This window comes from Heterodontus francisci, chromosome 5 (genome assembly GCF_036365525.1).
Source record: "Heterodontus francisci isolate sHetFra1 chromosome 5, sHetFra1.hap1, whole genome shotgun sequence".
In the NCBI taxonomy this organism is placed as follows: domain Eukaryota; kingdom Metazoa; phylum Chordata; class Chondrichthyes; order Heterodontiformes; family Heterodontidae; genus Heterodontus; species Heterodontus francisci.
In genome coordinates, this window is record NC_090375.1 from 174,662,890 (window position 1) to 174,686,687 (window position 23,798).

The following is a 23,798-nucleotide window of genomic DNA, read 5'->3' on the forward strand; positions in this document are numbered from 1 at the left end:
CCCAGGGTGGAAAGGGCTATCACCAGGGGGCATAAATTTAAGGTGATTGGAGGAAGGTTTCGGGGAGATGGCGAAGAAGAACAAAAGGGAAGTTGTGTGATAGGACAGAGGGCAGGAGAGATTAAATGACAGAAACGTCCCGGAACAAAAAGCAAAGGCAGTTCTCATAGTTGTAATAAAAGACAAAGCATTAGTCAGAGTGTTAATGGCAGAATAATGAACAGCTCTGTCCAAAAGTGAAACCATGAAAACCAAGTTTAAGACAGGCACATGGTTAAAAAATAAAATTAAAAAATTACAGTCATGCTCTGAATTTGTTGAACTCAATGTTGAGTTCTAGTGGTATGTGTGCACAAATTGTTGAAGGTGGCAGGGCAGGTTGAAAAAGTGGTTTAAAAGACTTTTTAATAGGGCTTTATAAATAGGGACATAGAGTACAAAAACAAGGAGGTTACGATGAACCTTTATAAAACACTGGTGTGGCATCAACTGGAGTATTGTGTGCAATTCTGGAAGGACGTGAAGGTTTTAGAGAAGGTGCAGAAAAGATTCACGAGAATGGTTCCAGGAATGAGGGACTTCAGTTACATGGATAGATTGGAGAAGCTGGGGCTGTTATCCTGAGCGAAGAGAAGGTTGAGAGGAGACTTAATAGCAGTGTTCAAAATCATGAGGGGTCTGGACTGGGTAGATAGAGAGAAACCGTTCCCTTTGGTGGAAGGGTTGAGAACCAGAGGGCACAGATTTAAAGTGATTGGCTAATGAACCGAAGGCGACCTGAGGAAAAAGCTTTTTACGCAGAGCATTGTTAGAATCTGGAATGCACTGCCTGAGAAGGTGGTGGAGGCAGATTCAATTATAGCTTTCAAAAGAGAATTGGATAAAAACCTGGAGATAAGAAATTTGCAGGGTTACAGGGAAAGAAAGAGAAGCGGGTCTGGTACAAATGCTCTTGCAGAGAGCTGGCATGAACTCGATGGGCCAAATGGCCTCTTCTGTGCTGTAACCTTTCTGTGATTCTATGGAAGATGGAGTGAAAAAAATAGCATTTTATTATGTATCCAATTGGGAATAAGAGCTTTTGGGGAAGGAAGAATAACATTATTTGCATCTTAAAACAAATGTTTTTAAGTGGTAGGTAAATTTTTGTGTCAGTAAGATATTTACCTCCTGTAAGATAAATATAAAGTCTTTTTACCTTGCATCAATCATATAGTCTGTTGCTTCTGTACATTTTCTGTTTTACATGGATGGATAAATTCTTGTCACATTGGGATAGATTTTAATTTTGTACGTTAGTACAAAGCCTCTCCTGATTTTTACTTTCATTGTCAGGAGTGATATAAAATGGGCTGCTGACCCATTACCACCCGTTTTAATGCAAAATCAAGATCTATCCCATTTTGTTTGGTTCATTCCAAGTTCTGAATTACCCAATGCCATGGGAGACCTACTAGATGAATATAAAGAGTAACAAATGAAAACAGTAGGATATTGTTCAATTTTGAATTTACCATTTATAACATAATCGGAACCACATGATTAAAACCTTGTAACTAACTGCAAGCATCAATTGAACAGTAAGTAATACTTTAGCAAGAGTCATATCATATAATTATTCCAATACAGTGAATGGAAAATCTATTCTGTGACAAAGTGATCTGATTTTGGCTCACTCCTGAATTATTTTGCTTACCATTAAATTTTTCAACTAGATTTTCCACTACAACTTCAACAAATTTAAAATCAGCCATCTCTAGTAATTATTGAACGTGCTGTTTCATATTGAAGGGGCAGTGGCAGCCTGGATACAAAATTGGCTAAGAGACAGTAATAATGAATGGTTGTTTTTCAGACTGGAGGGAAGTATACTGTGGTGTTCCCCAGGACCACTTCTCTTTTTAATATATGTTAATGACCTGGACATATGTACACAGGGCAGTATTTCAAAGTTTGCAGATGACACGAAACTCAGAAATGTTAAAAGTGAGGAGGATAGTAACAGACTTCAGAGGAGATAGACAGACTGGTGAAGTGCAGACACATGACAGATGAAATTTAACACAGTGAAGTGTGAAGTGATTCATTTTGGTAGGAAGAATGTGGAAATGCAATGTAAAAGAAATTGAACAATATATGGACAGTGAGACCTGGGGATATATGTTTGTATTTTTTGGTGCTGTTTGGAAACTGTTTGGCAATGTAATTTTTACAGATTTTTATGAATAAAGTATATTTTGGAAATAAAAAAAAAAGTGTGAAAATTGAGAAGGCTGTTTTTAAAAAAAACATACAGGAGCCTTGGCTTTAGAAACAGAGGCATAGGGTCCAAAGCAAGGGGCTTATGCTAATCCTCTATAAGTTACTGATTGGAGTCAGCTGGAGTTTTGTACACCACACTTTTAGAAAGATGTCGAGGCCTTAGAAAGGGTGCAGAGGAGATTTACTAAAATGGTACCAGGAATGTGGGACTTTAGTTACATGGAGAAACTAGAAATGTTGGGTTTGTTCTCCTTGGAGCAGAGAAGCTTAAGCAGAGATTTAATAGAGGTGTTCAAAATCATGAAGGGTTTTGATAGAGGAAATAAAGAGAAAGTGTTGCCAGTGGCAGAAAGGACAGCACCCAGAGGACACAGGTTTAGAATCAGAAGTGAGATGAGACTTTTATTTGCACGGAAACATAGAAAATTTATGGTACAGAAGAGGCCATTCAACCAATTATGTCTGTGTCAGCCAAAAAGGAGCGATCCAGCCTAATCCCACTTCCTATTCCTGTTCATACTTTTTATGTTATCAAGGGAGTCAGGGTTATTTGTGGGGGGGAGCATGGAAGTGGAGTTAGGGCCACAATCAGATCAGCCATGATCTTATTGAATGGTGGAGAAGACTCGAGGGGCCGAATGGTGTTTTCCTGCTCCTATTTCTTATGTTCTTATCTTTCTGGTTCTTGGTCTGTACCCTTGTAGGTTATGGCACTTCAAATGCATATCTAAGTTTTTTTTTTAAATTTGATTAAGTTTTCTGCCTCTACCACCCTTTCAGGCACTGAGTTCCAGATCCTCACCACCCTCTGGATGAAAATGTTTCTCCTCAATTCCTCTCTAATCCTTCTTCTAGTTACTTTAAATCTATGATCCCTGGTTATTGACTTCTCTATTTACTGACCACTCTATCTAGGCCCCTCATAATTTTATCCATCCCAATTAAATCTCCTCTCAGTCTCCTCAGTTCTAAAGAAAACAATCCCAGCCTATCCAATCTTTCCTCATGACTAAAATTCTCCAGTCCTGGCAACATCCTCGTAAATCTCCTCTGTACCTTCTCTAGTGCGATTACATCCTTCCTGTAATGCGGTGAGCAGAACTGTATGCAGTATTCCAGCTGTGGCCCAACTAGTGTTCTATACTGTTCTAGCACAACCTTCCTGCTCTTATACTCTATGCCTCAGCCAATAAAGGAAATTATTTCGTATGCCTTATTTACCTGTCCTGCTACCTTCAGGATCTCTGGACATGCCCTCTAAGGTCCCCCGTTCCTCTACATTTCACAGTAACCTACCGTTTATTGTGTAGTCTCTTGTCTTGTTTACCCTCCCCAAATGTAGTACCTCACAGTTCTCTGGATCGAATCCCATTTGTCTCTTTTCTGCCTACTTCTGCCATTGATATCTTCCTGCAGTGTACAGCTTTCTTCCTCACTATCAACCACAAGGCCAATTTTATATAATCTGTAAACTTCTTAATCATGCCCCTACATTTCAGTCTAAATCATTGATTAAATATCATGCAAAGCAAGGGACCCAGTACTGAGCCCTGTGGAATGCCAAAGGAAACAGCATTCCAGTCACAATCACCCATCGATCATTACTCTTTGCTTTCTGGCGCTGAGCCAATTTTGAATCCAACTTGCTATTTTCCCTTGGTTCCCATGAGCTTTTACTTTTCTGACCAGTTTACCATCTGGGACCTTATCAAAAGTCTTTCTAAAATCCATGCAGACTCCATTAAATGTGCTCTTCTCATTGTCCCTCCTCAAAAAATTCAGTCACTTCACATTATGATCTAGAATGCATTGACTGAAAGGGGAGTGAAAGCAGATTCATTAAAACATTTAAAAGGGAATTAGGTAAATACTTGGAAGAAAATTATAAAGCTAAGTGGAAAGTGCAGGGGAATAATTGGATAGCTCTTCCAAAGAGCCGACACTGTCAAAGTGGACCAAATGGCCTCCTTCTGTGCTGTATCATTCTCCAATTCTATCATATAGATTAAGCTAGGAATCCTGATAGCTTAACTGGTGTGTGTACTGCCTGGTGTGGACTGAGCCATACAGAGTAGGAAGTGTACCAGGTTTGACCCACAATTTTTGCTGAGTTAGCTGGTTTCAGCCAAGCCAAATGGAGATGTGCAACAACTGACCTGACTCTCTCTGGGCTAGGGAAGGGAAAAAATCAGCCAATATCTGCATGGTCAACCATTATCTAATACTCCTTAATGGAAAGACTAAGTGCATGCAAATTAGCTAAGAACAGGATTAGATTTAACTGTTATGTCCCATAGAACTAAATAGCACACTGACATTATCTAAACTCGTAGACAATAGCTGCTTGTGAGATATTGACAGGTTTTTTGAACCTGTGGAACTGTACCCTAAAGGGGTTGAGATAAAGTTTAATTTATGTTTCTAAACCGCTCAACCTTCAGTCACTGTGGTTCGTGATCTTACCCAAGCTCTTTCATTTTTACATCTTTGTGAAGCAATTTTCTGTTATTCAAGATTAAGCATGCATCTGAATGTCTGGAAGATATTTTCTCTGGTTTTGTATATGCTTATGTGAAGCTGAATGGTGTTTTGATGATGCTACCAATCTATAAATCCTTCAGTGTAGACAGATCAGTTAAACTGAATCTGACAAGATTAGCATAGTAATATAGGAAAATGTTCAACAAGCTGTCATAATTCATTAGTGAGTATGATTATAGCCATCCTAACATTTTGCCAATTATGGCCTTTTAAATACAATATGATTTTCCTGTAATTAAGGCCTTCTGTGTAAAAATGTGTAGTTTCTGATTTAATATGATTGGGTATCAAAAGATAAAACAGAGCAACAAACTGATTTGTTTAATGAAATTTAATGCAGAGCTGTGAAGGATACAAGGCAACTGTTCAATCTTGAATTTACCATTTCTAATATAATCGAAACCACATGATTATTACCTTGTAACTAACTGCAAGCATCTATTGACCTGTAATTAATACTTTAGCAAGAGTTACATCATATAATTACTCCAATTATGGTATTCCAATACAGTGAATGGAACATCTATTCTGTGACAAAGCCATCAGATTTTGGCTCACTCCAGACTTTTTTTTTAAACTTACCATTAAATTTTTCAACTGATTTTCTACTACTACAATTTCAACAAATTTAAAATCAGAAATCTCCAATAATTATTGAACATGCTGTGAGATATTAGCCCACAGAATTAAAGGGACAGTGACTGCGTGGATACGAAATTGGCTAAGAAAGCAGAGAGTAGTGGTAAACAGTTGCTTTTCAGACAGGAGGGAAGTATACCATGGTGTTCCCCAGGGGTTGTTATTAGTACCACTACTCTTTGATATATGTTAATGACCTGCACTTGGGTGCAAAGGGCATAATTTCAAAGTTTGCAGATGGCCCAAAACTTGGAAATGTAGTAAACAGCGAGGAGAATAGTAGCTCAGACCTCAGGATGACATTGACTGTTGAAGTGGGCAAACACATGGCTGTTAGAATTTAAGGGAGGGAAGTGAGGCATTTTGCGAGGAAGTAGGAGGCGAGGCAATGTAAACTAAATGGTACAATTTTAAAGGGGGTGGAGACACAGAGACCTTAAGGGTTTACATACACAAAACTTTGACGGTAACAGAACATTGATAAAGCTGTTCAGAAAAGCAAATGGGATCCTGGGCTTTATAAATAGAGGCATAAATTACAAAAGCAAGGAAATCATGCTAAACTTTTATAAATACCCAGATAGGCCTCAGCTGGAGTATTGTTTTCAATTCTTTAAGAAGGATGTCAAGGCCTTAAAGAGGGCGAAGAGGAGATTTACCAGAATGATATCTGGGTTGAGGGATTTCAGTTATGTGGAGAGACTATAGAAACTGGGATTGCTGTCTTTACAGAAGAGAATGTTAAGAGGACAATGGATAGAGGTGTTCAAAATTATGAGGAATTCTGATAGAGTAAGGAAGGAGAAACTGTTCCCACTGCACTTCAAGAGTCTACAAATGATTTGTTTTTACATTACCATTTACATGGGCTCCATATTATTGATTTACGTGTGGTGCATTGTTCCTGTGTCAGTCTTGCCCTTTAGGATTCACGTGCTGGTAGCTATAACAATTAGCTATAACTTGGTTCCTGAATATAGGACTGTTCACATTGGTGAGAGGAGGGGAGCAGACACAGTACACCATTTACAGTCCACTCATAGAAATTAATCATGTATTTGTGCACTCTACCTTTACTCTCCTGTCCTCACTTGGTGCTCATATATACAGTTTCCAGCAGAGATCACTGAGGAATGATTGGGAGCAGGAACCATGGCTGATTATTTTTCTCTTATCCTCGGGAGACTTGTGGCCAATTGTAACGCTTTGAACACTGCACCCAAGATGAACTAACTCAAGAAAAAAAACAATAATAGAACCAAAGTGTATGGGGGGTTGGTTAGGGGCTATCTGCTCTGTATGACTTATTAAAAACTGACTTTTGTGCTCAAGGTGAGCAATTAAAGTACTGAGGGATGGAACACTTTCCATTTTAGGCCTGGAGTTAGTATCAAGTAATCCACATAAGGTACATGTTTAAAGACAGATTAAAGTTCCCTCTGTTCTGCTTCAAAAACAGGCTTCAGCAAGATTTTTACAAGAGGCCATCTACTGCATCAACGTGACATTTTTCATTCTTACAGCAGCCATTTTGAGACATTTGAGTGAGAATGCCAAGTTACTGTCAGATTGGCACAGTTTTATGCTGTGGGTCATTGCCCATTTGAAGCTGGATTAGGACTGCCCAATTCATTTTATAATAGGACTGGTAGAACTAGCAAACTGAGAAGGTCTTCTCCGATTAGTCTGGGCTTGAATTGGATCCGGTCCCAGTGGTGACAAGCCAGTTTCTAACCTCATGACACTCAGTGTCCCAGACTTCAACTATATGGCTCATTATCACACTGCATGCTGGCACGAGACATGATCTCACTAAAGGATTAATCATTTTTGCTGCATTCAACTGTCCATCTGTTGAGTAATAAGCAATTTACAGGGGCAGCATTAGGACTATGCAAGTCATGATACTGCACAGTGCCCCAGGCAGTCAGGGTTCCCAAGCAAATCCAATGAAAGGACACTTGTATATATTTAGTATCAGTGTCCAGTAAAATTTAAGAGCCCCAAACCGAAGCTTTACAAGGGGCACCTGCAGGGGAAATGTCACTTTGTGATCAACAGAAAATAATGCTATACATTATAAAATAGATATTTTGCTTAAATATCTTTTATGCTAAGGAGATTTCATATGTACCGCCTTCACTGCATACATTTGATATGTATAGGAATGGCAGAAGTCATTTACAGGCCAAACAGCAGTCAGCTACTATTGTCCATGTTTATACATTAACTCCAGCCACTCAGTTAATCCTCTAAATCCTTTAATCCCTGTTTGTAGCCCATGCATCAGATTTCCTGTGAACTGTGGTGTAATTTAACCTGGCTGTGGCTGCCATGGAAACAAATGATTACTTTGTGCATTTTCTCATCATACTTTGTTTCATTAACATGAGAAATAGTCTGGAACCTGCTAGGTGCAATGTACCAACCGGATTTCAGCTGAACTAAAAGGAAATGTACGAGTAAAACACTTGCCTTTACCCTTAAAACGCTTGACAGTCTTATCGTGTTTTCTCTGCATAATATATATAAATGAGAGACACCCAGGATGCCAATGCAGAGAATGGACCACAAGCTGTTTTCTGCAACAGTGCTGAAAACCACAGGAGTTTGCTAATAAAGCCACACCCAAGTCTGCTATCTTGTACTTAGCTTATTTGGCAAAAACACATTGCAGAATCTGATTCTCTCCTTTCTTTAAAATGCACAATAAGCTATGAAAACTTGGATTAGCATAACTGAAGCAAATCAACCCCATGAAGTTCAAATTATTAATGTCTGTCTTTCCAGGAATAGAGCAGTCTGAATTTGATCATCTGACATAAACATAGATTAAGTGTTTTAAGATGCTGCATAAATGCAGGTTTCACCCTTCAGCCACCATCCTTTTTTAAAAAATGGTTCTTGGGATGCAGTTGACACTGGCAAGGCCACTGATACTGCCCATCCTTAGTTGCCCTGAGGGCATTAAGATTCAAACATGTAGGGCGGGGTGTTGAGCTCGTCTGGGAGACGGGTTTCGTGACCGGGGTGGGGAAGGCCGGAGAATCATAGCAGAACTGCCCGCCACGGAACCCAACGGCGGGATTCCCAGTTCCAATCTTCCCAGGGGCGGGATAGGCCGACGATGACCTTCCCACCCAGAGGCCAATTGAGGCCCTATGGGGTCTTACCAACAGTTGAGGGAGGGGATCCTCTGCCATGTGGGGAGGATGCCCTCCCTGTGGGCTTGGGAGGGGTGGGGGAGATGGGGTCCCCTCCTTCGTTGGCAATTTGTGGCCCATAGAGGACCCCCCCCCCATCCTGGGAACAACTGTACCACCCGGGACCCCCCCCCCCCAGTCCGAACGCCCACCCTCCATCCCACCACACTGGAGCCTTCCGGACTGGCCCCAGCGACCTCGCCTCACCCTACCGGTGTTCCAGGGTTCCACTGCTGTGCCTGTGACCTCTGCAGTACTGGCAGTGATCACCCCTCTTGGTGGCGCTGCAAATACTGCTGAGCTGCCGGCCCTGCGAATGGCTGTCAGCTCTTGGAGGCAGGATCCCCATCGCTATAAAATCTTTAAAAGGACGGGGATCCCGCCTCCAAAAACTTTGACCCCAAAAGACTAGAGGACCGCTCCAGGGGGCTGAAAAATGCAGAAGTGATGTTTCCCCACCTTTTCGGCCGAGCACCAGGAGCCCCATCTCCTGCACAAGATCCAGCCCTTAGTGTAGTGTAGAGTCACATGTAGGACAGGTCAAGTAAGGGTGGCAGGTTCCCTTCCCTGAAACACATTAGTGAACCAGTTAGGTTTTCACATCAATCAGGCAGTCTTCATTTTATTTACCAGCTTTACAGAATTGAGTTTCCCAACTCATCAATGGGGGGATTGGAACTCTCAACCTCTGGATTGCTTGTCCAGTGCATTCACCACTAGGCTACTGTACCCATGTGAGGTACCCAAGAAAAGTTGTAATAAAAAGAATGTTTTTTGAGAAATAAATATCTTGGCAATTCACAACCAAAATATTAAACTTAGACAGTTGCATTTTCTGTTTGAAATCCCTCCGATGACATTTCTCTCTGTTGTTTTGCCCCTCTTTCGGTTATCTGGGACTTGATTCATGGGTTGCACTAGGTAGCAGATTACAACTTTTAGAATGCATGAGGGTCACTCTTTGCAATGCTACTCTTCGAAGCTTCAAGCTCCTTAGAGTAAATTGACTACAGCCACATTTTGGGGCAGGAAGCAGAAGAATACATAACCACATTTTTAAAAATTGTAGACAAGATTAACCATTCACTGAACAAATCAGGAATTGGTGGTTATAAGGACCACCCCTGCACAGGCAATGAAACACCCAAGGACTGACTGGCTGGGAAGTCTAGGACTAGGGCTCATATTCTCAGAATAAGGCCATTCAGAATTGAGATGGGGAGAAATTTCTTGACTCACAGGAGTTGGGAATCTTTGGAATTCTCTACTCCAGAGGGCTGTGGATGCTCAGAGTATATTCAAGACAGAGAACATAGAAATGGGTCGCCCGCGCCAGGCCAATTAAGGCCCTTAAGTGGCCACTTAAGGGTCATTGCCCACCTCCATGGGTATTTTACCTATGGCAAGCGGGCATCCGGTAGACGTGAGAGGCCACCCAGTGATACCTGGTGGCCTCTCGGCACACCCGGGGGGGAGGGGGGGGGTGCCCGATTGAGGGCTGCCCCAGCTTCCCCAACCACCCTCAGGACCTGAGACGCCCCCCTTCCACCACCCTCAGGACCCGAGACGCCCCTCTTCCCCACCAAACGACCACCCTTGCCTCGTCGGGTCGTGACCAATTCCCACGCGAGGCAACCCTTACTTTCCTTCAGTCCTGGCTCCATGTCCTTGGCTGGGCTGCAGTCCCAGCAGTGACCACAGCTCCCGGTGGCGCTGCTGGGACTCAGCCGCCGGCCCGATGGTTGGCTGGCAGCTCAATGAGGCAGGACATCCTCCTTCAAGCGCCTATTTCCACCATCATAACATTGCCTGACTTTGCCCCTGCCTCAGCTCATCTGATGCTGAAACGTTCAACCATGCCTTAGTTATCTCTAGACCTGACCATTCCAATGGACTCCTGACCGACCTCCCACGTTCCACCCTCTGTAAATTTGAGGTCATCCAAAATTCTACTGCCTGTGACATTCTAACATCAAGTCCTGTTCACCCATAAACCCTGCACTCGCTGACCCACATTGGCTCCTGGTTAAATGATGCCTTTGATTGTAAAATTCTCATTCTCATTTTCAAATCCTTCCATGGCCTCACCGCTCCCTATCTCTGCAATTTCCTCCAGCCCACAACACTCAGATATCTGCGCTTATCTAATTATTTCCTCTTAGGCATCCTTCATTCTAAATCGCTCCACTTCTGGAGGCCATGCCTTCAGCTGCCAAGTCCCTTAGCTCTGGAATTCTCTCCTCCCTCCTTTAAGATTAAAACCTACCTCTTTGACCAAGCTTTTGATCAACTGCCTTAATGTCTACTTATGTATCTGTCAAATTTTGTTTTATTACATTCCCATGAAGTGCTTTGGTATGCTTTACTATATTTAAGGTGCAATATAAATATAATTTTTTCTTCTTGTTGAAAATCACCCTGTGGTATCTATTGGGCTAAGCCCCAACAAGCAGAATAAACGATAACCAAGCTATCTTAATGCTGTGAAATACCTGGGACTGAACATTAGTGAACGAATTAAAACAAATTCCATGCCAGACCTTTCATGTAAAAAATGTGACACCCTCCCTCTAAAACTGCAGCTCCTCCTCGCAACAGTGTAACCTACGACTCAGGAAAAAGGCATATACATAAAATTTTAATTTCTGGCAAATCAAGTGGATTTGAACGGCGAGTGTCCTGGAATCGCTGGCATGCAGCTATTATTAACATCGAGTGCCTCCAAATGTAAACAGAATCAGTCAGCCACATACGCTTTTCTTTAGCATGTGGACTCAGATTGTTAACATTGTAAATCTTTACTTTAACTCGAACTATTTCCCCTCTAAAGAAAGTACCAAGTAGTTGAATGTTATTGTAGCCTGAATATTAGTCCTGTTACAGTAAATGATCAAAGTATAAATATTGATACTCACATGGAAGTCTGAGGAAGAATGCTAAAATCACACAGTTCACCACCGAATACCCTCGTGGCTTTAGTTTAGGGCAGAAGTAGCACAAAATCTAATGTGCACAATATTCAATTTACATAATCCCAATTCCTTCTGGATATTCATACTAACATAAAAAAATGGAAGCAAAGCACCTAACTGGAGTATCCGCCAACCCACCTCAATCTCAAACAACACACAAGGTTTTTTAACAACCTCCTTAAGATACCGACTGCACCATATAACCTTTCCCCTACGTACCTCTTGATGTAGCATGGTTTATATACAATTATACATCTTTGATTACACTTTAGAAAAACTTAATTGGCTAAGAAGCACTTTGGAATATCCCAAGTATGTGAAAGGTACGATATCAATGCATGTTTGTTCTCTCTTTCTCTATACATTCAAACAAAAACAGGCAGAGTCAGAGTTCAGAGAGGAGACAAGGTACTCCAAACTTGTACCCATCTTGTACTGGGAAGTGGGGAGGGTGGGAAGAGGGGTAGTCTTTTATGAAGATTATTCTTTTGCAGATGTATGACTTATCTAATGTTGATGGGGATTTCATTTAGGGAAAAAGATCTCAGCTGCCATGGAAGTAGGAGTACTACTGTTGGCCTGTAATGGATAGAGTGGGAAGGCACAAAGAGGAGGGAAATCAGTCATGGTTCCCACTTGTGATCGCTATCCAGTGACCCGAGTGTCAGAGCATGCTTGGATCTCACATGAGGACAGGATCGGCCTCAATTATGATGCCCCATAGTGGAATAAACGGTCAGCACTCATTGTAAGGACTTGAACAACAAGAATGGTACTTTTGGAGAGAAAACTGACAAAATTAAAGCAAACTATTTGGAACCACATCTGTGAAACAAATAGAAAATAGCTAAACAATGGAAGAGCGAAAGTCAATGAATGTTTGAGGGAGACTTGGAACAATTAAAAATATCAATTTAACGACAGGAATACAGCCACTCTGAGGAAAGCAATAAGGTAGAAACTTTGGCTTTGGGAATAAGGAAGGGTGCAGGGAGAATGGAAACAGTGGTGGGGCAGAGGAAATCAGGTTATAATTTATTAATGATGTACAAAATTCATTGTTTCTTTTGAATACAAGACTGTTTATTACTGTAACACTGTGGGAGTTTTTTTTATCCTTTGTATTGAAAAGTTATGCAATAAAGCAGATCACTAAGTAACGCAAAGTGAACAGTGTGTGAGCTTTAACATTCCAGCAGTCAAATGATATTCCAAACGACTCAATAAATCTTGATCGGTAAAAAAAAACTGTACACCATTAAATACTATATTGCTGACAGTGAGAGCAGCTTAACCATGGTTCACCTCCATGGAATTCATATGCAATCCAAAATATCTTAAAATGTTCTGCTAATTTCTAATCTTTTATACTAATAGAGTTAATTTGTAACTGAATACTTGAATATCTAGTCAGGTATTGGCACCTTCATAATACAGGTTTGAGCAAACTCCAGTGAAGAAATCAGAACTTTTTGAATGACAGGAAATGGACAATCCAATTAACTTGAACACCCTTAAACTGTTGCTTATTCCTCCGATTGTAATACCATGTGCTCAAGTGCATAGGCCCACCCTCATTTATATTTCTTTATTACTTGTATCACAGTAACATCACAAACAATAACTATAGGCTTATTAGTTCTTTTTAAACTGGGGAGAGGAATTTCATGGAGATGCATCCAATATGTCCATAGCGCAATTAGGTTTAAAGTGCAAAAACACTAAAGATTTGCCTGTGCTGCTATCATCTGGTCCTAATTTCTGCATCTGTGACAATACTTACCACACAAAGGGAATTAAAATAGTCAAACCAAGATTATGAAAGTAGATTTATTCCTCTCCAATGGCTGAACTCTTCGCCAAGTCAACTGTGAGTATTGCTTATGTGTTTCGGCTTGGAGACCTATTAGGGACTGATGTACAAAACATTTTTCCAAATCGAAAGGTTTAAATTAAACTTTAAAATAAAACAATAATAACCTGAAAGACAGATTTCCTGGAAACATCTTTCACTTTGTACACATCGTAGATTAATGAGTATAAGGCAGTCAGACTCTAGATAGAGCTCATTCAAATAGTAAAACTACAACCAATACAACATAGCAGTGCTAGCATTTGGTTACTCCCAACCTATGAAAGTGGTGAAAAACCTATGCCCTCTGCGTCCACAGTGACATTTACCCTTAATCCATAGGGATTGCATCTACTTTGCAGAAAAATCCATTGCGCAGAAATCCTCAATGTGTATTTAGACACAGAAAAGTCAAAGTAGCCCAGACCTAACCTAACCCAATTTACATGGCTTAAAATAACCCGTTCCCTGAGAGGAATGAAACCTCCAAAAACATCCTCTGCTATTAAATAAAGAGAGCAGACAATGTACAATTTACACTCCCTTAACGTTTGAAGAGACTGTCGAGAAGTGTAATCAACCCAGATCGGCTATTGTGCAAACAAACGTGTTTAAAGTTGTTCTTAAAGGCTTTGACTGTGGTCACAATTCCTCATCAGCAATTTATTCAAGTGTGCTTGCTCTGTGTTTTCATTTCTTGAATAACTTTTTCTGTAGCACAACTCCGGAATGTTTCCTCTAGAAGAATGAACAGGATTACATGAATTTAAAATAGGTCATGAACCCTTCATTTCTTTTATTATACAAAATACCAGTTCCACTAAATAGCAAATTTTTACAAAATAGAAAACCCTCAACAAAGGTACATGATGAAAATAACTTTTGTTCAAAACTTGTGTACCACCTATTTGACAAGCACTGAAGTCTAGAAACTTTATAAATGACATCATTAGGATTCATATTTATTCTGTGGCAATGGTTTGATATATTCCACCTTTTGGCTCTAACTTCCCATGCGACAGACTTAACCCTCAGAGCTGATGTGGCCTGGTTTCCTTTTAGTAATCAGATCTGAAGCAGAGCATAATTGATGGGATTAGATTAGAGATACAGCACTGAAACAGGCCCTTCGGCCCACCGAGTCTGTGCCGAACATCAACCACCCATTTATACTAATCCTACACTAATCCCACATTCCTACCAAACATCCCCACCTGTCCCTATATTTCCCTACCACCTACCTATACTAGTGACAATTTATAATGGCCAATTTACCTATCAACCTGCAAGTCTTTTGGCTTGTGGGAGGAAACCGGAGCACCCGGAGAAAACCCACACAGACACAGGGAGAACTTGCAAACTCCACACAGGCAGTACCTGGAATCGAACCCAGGTCCCTGGGAAATGAGATACTGAATTTATCTCAAGCTTTGCACCAAGGAAGACCCTGTTCATGGAATTGGAGCACTGCATTCTGAGAACAAATGAAGGTAACTAAGATTATTCTTTGCCCAAAACAAACATAATGCGAAGTAGGGTTTAGATTTTTTTTTAAACAATGGAATAGGTAAAGCAGAATCTATTAAGTGATTTTACAATTAAACTGAACTGACATTGGCCACAAGCTAACTGAAAGCTGAGAATAGAATTCGACTCTCATAGGACTGTTAAGTATTGGAATAATGTACCAACCATTACAGTGAATGCTAAGTCTGTACAGTGTCTTTAAAAAAGGTGTAAATCTAGAGCAGGAATGGGGATAGTAGAATCACACGTGCAACAATAGATGGGTGGGGGAGTCACCCTGTACACCAATCCATTTACTGACAAGCAGGAATACAGAACTTGCGCTTTTATTGTGCTTTAACTTTAAAAATGGCAAGTACGTACATTTTGGTTAAATTAGCATTCTGATTATGTTTACATGGCTTGACCATGTGAGCCGCATGGAAGATGGCAGGATCCCCAAAGACACATTGTACAGCGAGCTCGCCACTGGTATCAGACCCATTGGCCGTCCATGTCTCCGCTTTAAAGACATCTGCAAACGCGACATGAAATCCTGAGACATTGATCGTGGGAGTCTGTTGCCAGCGTTCGCCAGAGCTGGCGGGCAGCCATAAAGACGGGGCTAAAGTGTGGCGAGTCGAAGAGACTTAGTAGTTGGCAGGAAAAAAGACAGAGGCGCAAGGGGAGAGCCAACTGTGTAACAGCCCCGACAAACAAATTTCTCTGCAGCACCTGTGGAAGAGCCTGTCACTCTAGAATTGGCCTTTATAGCCACTCCAGGCGCTGCTTCACAAACCACTGACCACCTCCAGGTGCTTATCCATTGTCTCTCGAGATAAAGAGGCCAAAGAAGAAGAATGTTTACAAATTAGCTCGGCTTTAATCATCATCAAATACCACACACATATCTTGGTCAATATCATAGGTCTCTCTTGATGGGAATGTATGCAGTATAAATTGTGGAAGCAGAGGGCATGGTGGAGGTACTAAATGAGTACTTTGCATATGTCTTTACCAGAGAAGAGGATGCTGCCAAAATGGCAGTAAAAGGAGGAGGTAGTAGCAATATCAGATAGGAAAAAAAATAAAGAGGATATACTTAAAAGATTGGTTGTCCTCAAAATAGAAAAGACACCCAGGCTGGATGAATTGCTAACTAGATTACTGAAGGAAATAAGGGTGGAAATTGCAGAGACTCTGGTCACAATCATCCAATGCTCCTCAGATATGAAGGTGGTGCCAAAGGACTTGGAGGATTGCAAATAATACGCCCCCATTAAAAAGAGACGGATGAGCATAGGAACATAGGAAATAGGAGCAGGAGTAGGCCATTTGGCCCCTCAGGCCTGCTCCGCCATTCAATTAGATCATGGCTGATCTTCTATCTCAACACCATTTTCACACCATCCCCAGATCCCTTGATATCTAATATCTAGAAATTTATCAATTTCTGTCTTGAACAAACTCAATGACTGAGCCTCCACAGCCCTCTGGAGTACAGAATTCCAAAGATTCACCATCCTCCAAGTGAAGAAATTCCTCCTCATCTCAATCCTAAATGGCCTACCTCTTATTATGAGACTGTGTCCCCTGGTTCTAGACACCCCTCCCCCAGCCAGGGAAAAACATCCTTCCTCCATCTACCCTGCCGAGCCCTGTAAGATTTTTGTATGCTTCAATGAGATCACCCCTCATTCTGCTAAACTCGAGAGAATACAGGTCCAATTGGCCTCCTCCTGACGTCCCCAGCATCACATCAATTCCATTCACTCCAACTGAAGGCACTGGATACTGCAAAGGCTATGGGCCCTGACAACTTTCCAACAATAGTACTGAAGACCTGTGCTCCAAAACCTGCTGCAGCCCTAGCCAAGCTGTTCCAATACAGCTACAACACTGGCATCTACCCGGCAATGTGGAAAATTGCCCAGATATTGCCTGTACACAAAAAGCAGGACAAATCCAACCCGGCCAAATTACCGCCTAATCAGTCTACTCTCGATCATCAGTAAAGTGATGGAAGGCGTCGTCGACAGTGCTATCAAGCGGCACTTGCTTAGCAATAACCTGCTCAGTGACGCTCAGTTTGGGTTCTGCCAGGGCCACTCAGCTCCTGACCTCATTACAGCCTTGGTTCAAAACAGCTGAACTCAAGAGGTGAGATGAGAGTGACTGCCCTTGACATCAAGGCAACATTTGACTGAGTATGGCATCAAGGAGCCCTAGCAAAACTGGAGTCAATGGGAATCAGGGAGAAAACTCCCCGCTGGTTGGAGTCATACCCAGTACAAAGGAAGATGGTTGTGTTGGAGGTCAATCATCTTGGCTCCAGGACATCACTGCAGGAGTTCCTCAGGGTAATGTCCTAGACCCAACCATCTTCAGCTGCTTCATCAATGACCTTCCTTCAATCATAAGGTCAGAAGTGGGGATGTTCGCTGATGATTGCACAATGTTCAGCACCATTTGTGACTCCTCAGATACTGAAGCAGTCCGTGTAGAAATGCAGCAAGACCTGGACAATATCCAGGCTTGGGCTGATAAGTTGCAAGTAACATTTGCGCCACACAAGTGCCGGGCATTGACGATCTCAAACGAGAGAGAATCTAACCAACTCCCTTGACATTCAATGGCATTATGATCGCTAAATCCCCCACTATCAACATCCTGGGGATTACCATTGACCAGAAACTGAAGTATGGAGTAGCCATATAAATACTGTGGCTACAAGAGCAGGTCAGAGGTTAGGAATCCTGTGGCAAGTAACTCACCTCCTGACTCCCCAAAGCCTGTCCACCATCTACAAGGTACATTTCAGGAGTGTGATAGAATACTCTCCACTTGCCTGGATGGGTGCAGCTTCAACAACACTCAAGAAGCTCGACACCATCCAGCACAAAGCAGCCCACTTGATTGGCACCCCATCCACAAACATTCATTCCTTCCACCACCAATGCACAGAGGCAGCAGTGTGTACCATCTACAAGATGCAGCAATGCACCAAGGGTCCTTAGACCTCTGCCACCTGGAAGGACAAGGACAGCAGATGCATGGGAACACCACCACCTGCAAGTTCCTGTCCAAGCCACATGCCATCCTGACTTGGAACTATATCACTGTTCCTTTACCGTCGTTGGGTCAAAATCCTGGAACACGCTTCCTAACAGCACTGTGGGTGTACCTACCCCGCATGGACTGCAGTGGTTCAAGAAGGCAGCTCACCACCACTTTCTCAAGGGCAATTAGGGATAGGCAATAAATGGTGTCCCAGCCAGCGACGCCCACATTCCATAAAACAAAAGTTCCTCAATCTCTCCTCATTGGAAAATCCCACCATCCCAGGAATCAGTCTGGTGTACCTCAGTTGCACTCCCTCTATGGCAAGTATATCCTTCCCTAGATAAGGAGACACAATACTCGAGCTGTGCTCTCAAAAAGGCTCTATACTATTGAGGCAAGACTTCATACTCCTGTACTCAAATCCTCTTATAATAAATGACAACATACAATTTGTCTTCCTAATTGCATGCTGCACCTGCATGTTGGCTTTCAATGACTTATGAACAAGGACACTTGGGTCCCTTTGGACATCAACACATCCCAGTCTCTCACCATTTAAGAAATACTCTGCATTTCTGTTTTTTCCTACCAAAGTGGATAACTTCACATTTTTCCACATGATATTCCATCTGCCATGTTCTTGCCCACTCACTTAGCCGGTCTCAATCCCCTTGCAGCCTCTTTGCATCCTCCTCACGACTCACACTCCACCTAGTTTTGTGTCATCAGCAAACTTGGAGATATTACATTTGGTCCTCACATCCAAATCATTTATATAGATTGTGAATAGCTGGGGCCCAAGCACTGATCCTTGCGGTAACCCAAAAGGTACAGCCTGTAAACCTGAAAATGACCCGTTTATTCCTACTCTCTGTTTTTAGTTCGTTGACCAATTCTCAATCCAGACCAGTATATTATCCCTAATCCTATGTGCTCTAATTTTGCTCACTAACCTGTGTTATCAAAACTAACGTTATCAAAAACCTTCTGAAAATTCAAATACATTATATCCACTGGTTCCCCCTTATCTATTCTGCTATTCTGTAGGGCGGCACAGTGGTTAGCACCGCAGCCTCACAGCTCCAGCGACCCGGGTTCAATTCTGGGTACTGCTTGTGTGGAGTTTGCAAGTTCTCCCTGTGTCTGCGTGGGTTTCCTCCGGGTGCTCCGGTTTCCTCCCACATGCCAAAGACTTGCAGGTTAATAGGTAAATTGGCCATTATAAATTGTCCCTAGTATAGGTAGGTGGTAGGGAAATATAGGGACAGATGGGGATGTCATAGGAATATGGAATCAGTATAAGATTAGTATAAATGGGTGGTTGATGGTCGGCACAGACTCGGTGGGCCGAAGGGCCTGTTTCAGTGCTGTATCTCTAAATAAAATAAAAAATAAATAGTTACATCTTCAATAAACTCCAACAGGTTTGTCAAGCATGATTTCCCTTTCATAAATCCACGTTGACTCTGCCCAATCCTACCATTATTTTCTAAGTGTCCTGTTATTACATCCTTTATAATAGATTGTAGCATTTTCCCTACCACTGATGTCAGGCTGATAGGTCTGTAAGTTCCCCGTTTTTTCTCTCCCTTCTTTGTTAAATAGTGGGGTTACATTTGCTACCTTTCAATCTTCAGGAACTGCTCCAGAATCTATAGAATTGTGAAAGATGACCACTAATGCATCCACTATCTCTACAGCCACCTCTTTCAACACTCTGGAATTTGAGCATCATGTCCAAAGGATTTATCAACTTTCTAATCCATTAATTTCTCCAGTACTAGTTTTGTACTCATACTAATTTCTTTCAGTTTCTCATTTGCCCCAGTCCCTTAGTTCTCTAGTATTTCTGGGAGATTTTTGTATCTCCCTCCCTGAAGATGGACACAAGGGTGGAATTTTATGTTCTCCCCTGCGGCAGGTTTGGAGGTAGGGAGAACATAAAATTGGGTGGGATGGTGGCGGGGTGGAGTGGAGGGATGGGGGGTTGTCACCACCATCCCACCTCCTCTGCAATTTAGTACAGGGCGTAAAGGCCTGTGAATGGCCTTCATGCCCCACTGCCAATTGAGGCCCTTAACTGAACAATTAACACCCAATTAAGGGCTTCTTCCCACCGCGGCTCCAATTACCTGTCGCCGCATGGGAAGCATGGTAGAAAAAACTGTGCAGGCTGCTTCTTGGTTCTAGGAGCCTGGACGGATGATTGGGTGGGGCGCGAGGGGGTGGTGGGGGGGTGTCCCTTGTTCAAAGGCACTTATTGTCTGAACGGGCGAACCAGTGGATATAGTGTATTTGGATTTCCAGAAGGCTTTTGATAAGGTCCCACACAGGAGGTTAGTAAGCAAAATTACAGCACGAGGGCCACCCCCCTACCCTTGTTGCTGATCCCACTCCCCCCCCCACCAACCCCATCCCGCAAGACTCCTCCCATCCTGGCCTACCTTAAGCCTGGTTCTAGCGCCATTCCTTGGTGTCGTTACAGCTATCAGCCTCTGATTGGCTGGCAGCTCTGCAAGGCCAGGACCTCCGGTGACAGGATCCTAAATCATATGGAATACCCACCACTGTCCACTTAAGTCTGACTGGCACCAAATTCAACAGGCCTTCAGGAAAAGAGGCAACATAGGGATCTCTGCATCGGTTTCCCCAGACGTCGAGACCCCCACTGCCAGCATTAAATTCCCCCCAAAGTATTTGTTTAGCTTCTCTGCCATTTCCTTATTCCCCACTAAGAAGTCCCTTCTCTTCCTGTAATGGGCCCACATTTGTCTTTGTTAATCTTATCCTTTTTACATACCTATAGAATCTTTTGTAGTCCATTTTTATGTTTCTCGCTAGTTTACTTTCATGTTCTATTTTCTCTTTCTTTATCAGTTTCTTGGTCCTCCTTTGCTGAATTCTAAAATTCTCCCAATCTTCAGGCTCACTACTTATTTGGCAACTTTATAAGCCTCTTTCTTTTATCCAATACAATCTTAAATTGTTCTTATTAGCCATGGTTGGATTACTTTTCTTGCTGGGTTTTTATGCCTCACAGGAATGTAAGTTTGTTGCAAACCATATATTAATTCTTTAAATGCTAGCCATTGCCTGTCTACCGTCCTACCTTCTAATGTAATTTCCCAATCTACCACAGCCAACTTGCCCCTCATACCTCTGTAGTTTCCTTTGTTTAGATTTAAGACCCTAGTTTCGGATTAAACTACATCACTTTCAAACATAAAGTAAAATTCTAACATATTATGGTTATTTTTCACAAAAGACTCCTTTACAAGATTAATTAGCCTTTTCTCATCACACAATACTAGATCTAAAATAGCCCATTCTCTAGTTGGTTACTCAACATACTGTGCTAGAAAACCATCTCATATACATTCCAGGAATTTGTCCTCCACAGCATTAGTGCTAATTAGGTTTACCCAGTCTATATGTAGATTGAAATCCCCCATGATTACTGTATTACCCTTGTACATGCACCGCTAATTTCCTGACTTATACCATGCCCTACATTACCACTACTGTTTGGTGGCCTGGGGAAAATAAGTGAGCCCGGCAACTACAAACTCGTCAGCCTAAAGTCGGTGGTGGGGAAACACAATAATACGGGACAAAATTAAATGGCATCTGGAAAATTATGTGCTAATAAAGGAAAATCAACACAGACTTGTTAAAGGAAAATGGTGTTTAACTAACTTCTTTCAGTTCTTTGAGGAAGTAATGGAGAGAACTAATGAGGGCAGTGTGGTTGATATTGTGTACGTGGACTTTCAAAAGGTATTTGGCAAAGCACCACACAATAGACTTAGCAAAATTAAAGCCCATGAGAATAAAAGGGACAGCAGCAGTGTGGATATAAAATTAGCTAAGGAGCAGAGAGTAGTGATGAATGGTCCTTTATTAGACTGAAGTGCCTTGAGATGTTACTGCTTTAAAAGTGCTATATAAATACACTTTTTATTATTCGTTCATGGGATGCATGTGTCGCTGTCAAAACCATAATTGTTGCCCATACCGAATTGCGTTTGAGAAGGTGGTGCTGAGCTGCCTTCTTGAACCGTTACAGTCCATGTGGTGTAGGTACACCACAGTGCTGTTACGGAGGACATTCCAGGTTTTTTTTTTAAACACAGCAACAGTGAAGTGATATAGTTCCAAGTCAGGATGGTGTGTGCCTTTGAGAGGAACTTAAAGCTGGTGGTGTTCTCATGCACCTGCTGTCCTTGTCCTTCTAGGTGGTAGAGTTTGCAGGTTTGGAAGGTGTTGTTGAAGGAGGCTTGGCAAGTTGCTGCAGTGCATCTTGTAGATGGTACACACTGTTGCCACTGTGCACCGATGGTGAAGGGAGTGAATGTTTAAGATTGTGGACAGGGTGCTAATGAAGCGGGCTGCTTTGTCCTGGATGGTGTCGAGCTTCCTGAGTGTTGTTGGAGCGGCACCCATCCAGGCAAGTGGAAAGTATTCCATCACACTCCTGACTTGTGCCGTGTAGATGGTGGACAGGCTTTGGGGAGTCAGGAGATGAGTTACTCACCGCAGGATTCCCAGCCTCTGACCTGCTCTTGTAGCCATAGTAGTCATATCGCTGGCCAAGTTAAGTTTCTGGTCAATGGTAACCCCCCAGGGTGTTGATGGTGGAGGATTCAGCGACAGTAATGTTGTTCAACGTTAAAGAGAAATGGTTTGATTCTCTTTTGTTGGAGATGGTCACTGCCTGGCACTTGTGTGACATGAACGTTACTTGCCATTTATCAGCCCAAGCCTGAATTTTGTCCAGGACCTCCTGGAACTGAGATGATTGGCCTCCAACAACCACAATCATCTTCCTTTGTTCTAGGTATGACTCCAACCAGTGGTTCTCTGATTCCCAATGACTTCAATTTTGCTAGGGATCCTTGATGACACACACAGTCAAATGCTGCCTTGATGTCAAGGGCAGTCACTCTCACCTCACCTGTGGAATTCAGCTCTTTTGTCCATGTTTGGACCAAGGCTGTAACTAGGTCTGGAGCTGAGTGGTCCTGGTGGAATCCAAACTGATCGTCAGTGAGCTGGTTATTACCAAGTAAGTGCCACTTGATAGCACTGTTGATGATCCCTCAGTTTGCTGATGATTGAGAGTAGACTGATGGAGCAGTAATGGGTCAAGTTGGATTTGTCCTGCTTTTTGTATACAGGACATACCTGGGCAATTTTCCACATTGTAGAGTAGATGCCAGTGTTGTAGCTGTACTGGAACAGCTTGGCTAGGGGCACGGCTAGTTCTGAAGCACAAGTCTTCAGTACTATTGCCGGAATGTTGTCAGGGCCCATGGCCTTTGCTAAGTCTAGTTAGTGCCTTCCGCTGTTTCTTGATATCAGGTAGAGTAGATCAAATTGGCTGAAGACTGGCATTTGTGTTGCTGGGCACGTCAGGAGGAGGCTAAAATGGATCATCCACTCAGCACTTTTGGCTGAAGATGGTCACAAATGCTTCAGCCTTGTATTTAACACTGATTTGCTAATTGAGGATGGGGACGTTTGTGGAGCTTCCTTCTCCAGTTAGATGTTTAATTGTCCACCACCATTCACAGCTGGATGTGGCAGGACTGCAGAGCTTTGATTGATCCATTTGCTGTGGGATCACTTAGCTTTGTCTATCACATCTGCTTCCATTGTTTGGCACACTAGTAGTCCTGGGTTGTGGTTTCACCAGGTTTGCACCTCCTCTTTAGGTATGCCTGGTGCTGCTTCTGGCATGCTCTCATGCATTCCTCAATG

At 42.4% G+C, this 23,798-nt stretch overlaps 1 protein-coding gene across 1 annotated transcript in view; it reads right to left on the reverse strand.

The window, feature by feature from the left end:
• The window catches only part of rnf19a (ring finger protein 19A, RBR E3 ubiquitin protein ligase), a 247,116-nt gene that overhangs the window by 126,291 nt on the left and 97,027 nt on the right, over positions 1–23,798 (reverse strand). Inside the window, 1 exon segment of the mRNA XM_068032374.1 lies at positions 17,850–17,857. Within this exon segment, the coding sequence (XP_067888475.1) occupies positions 17,850–17,857 (8 nt within the window).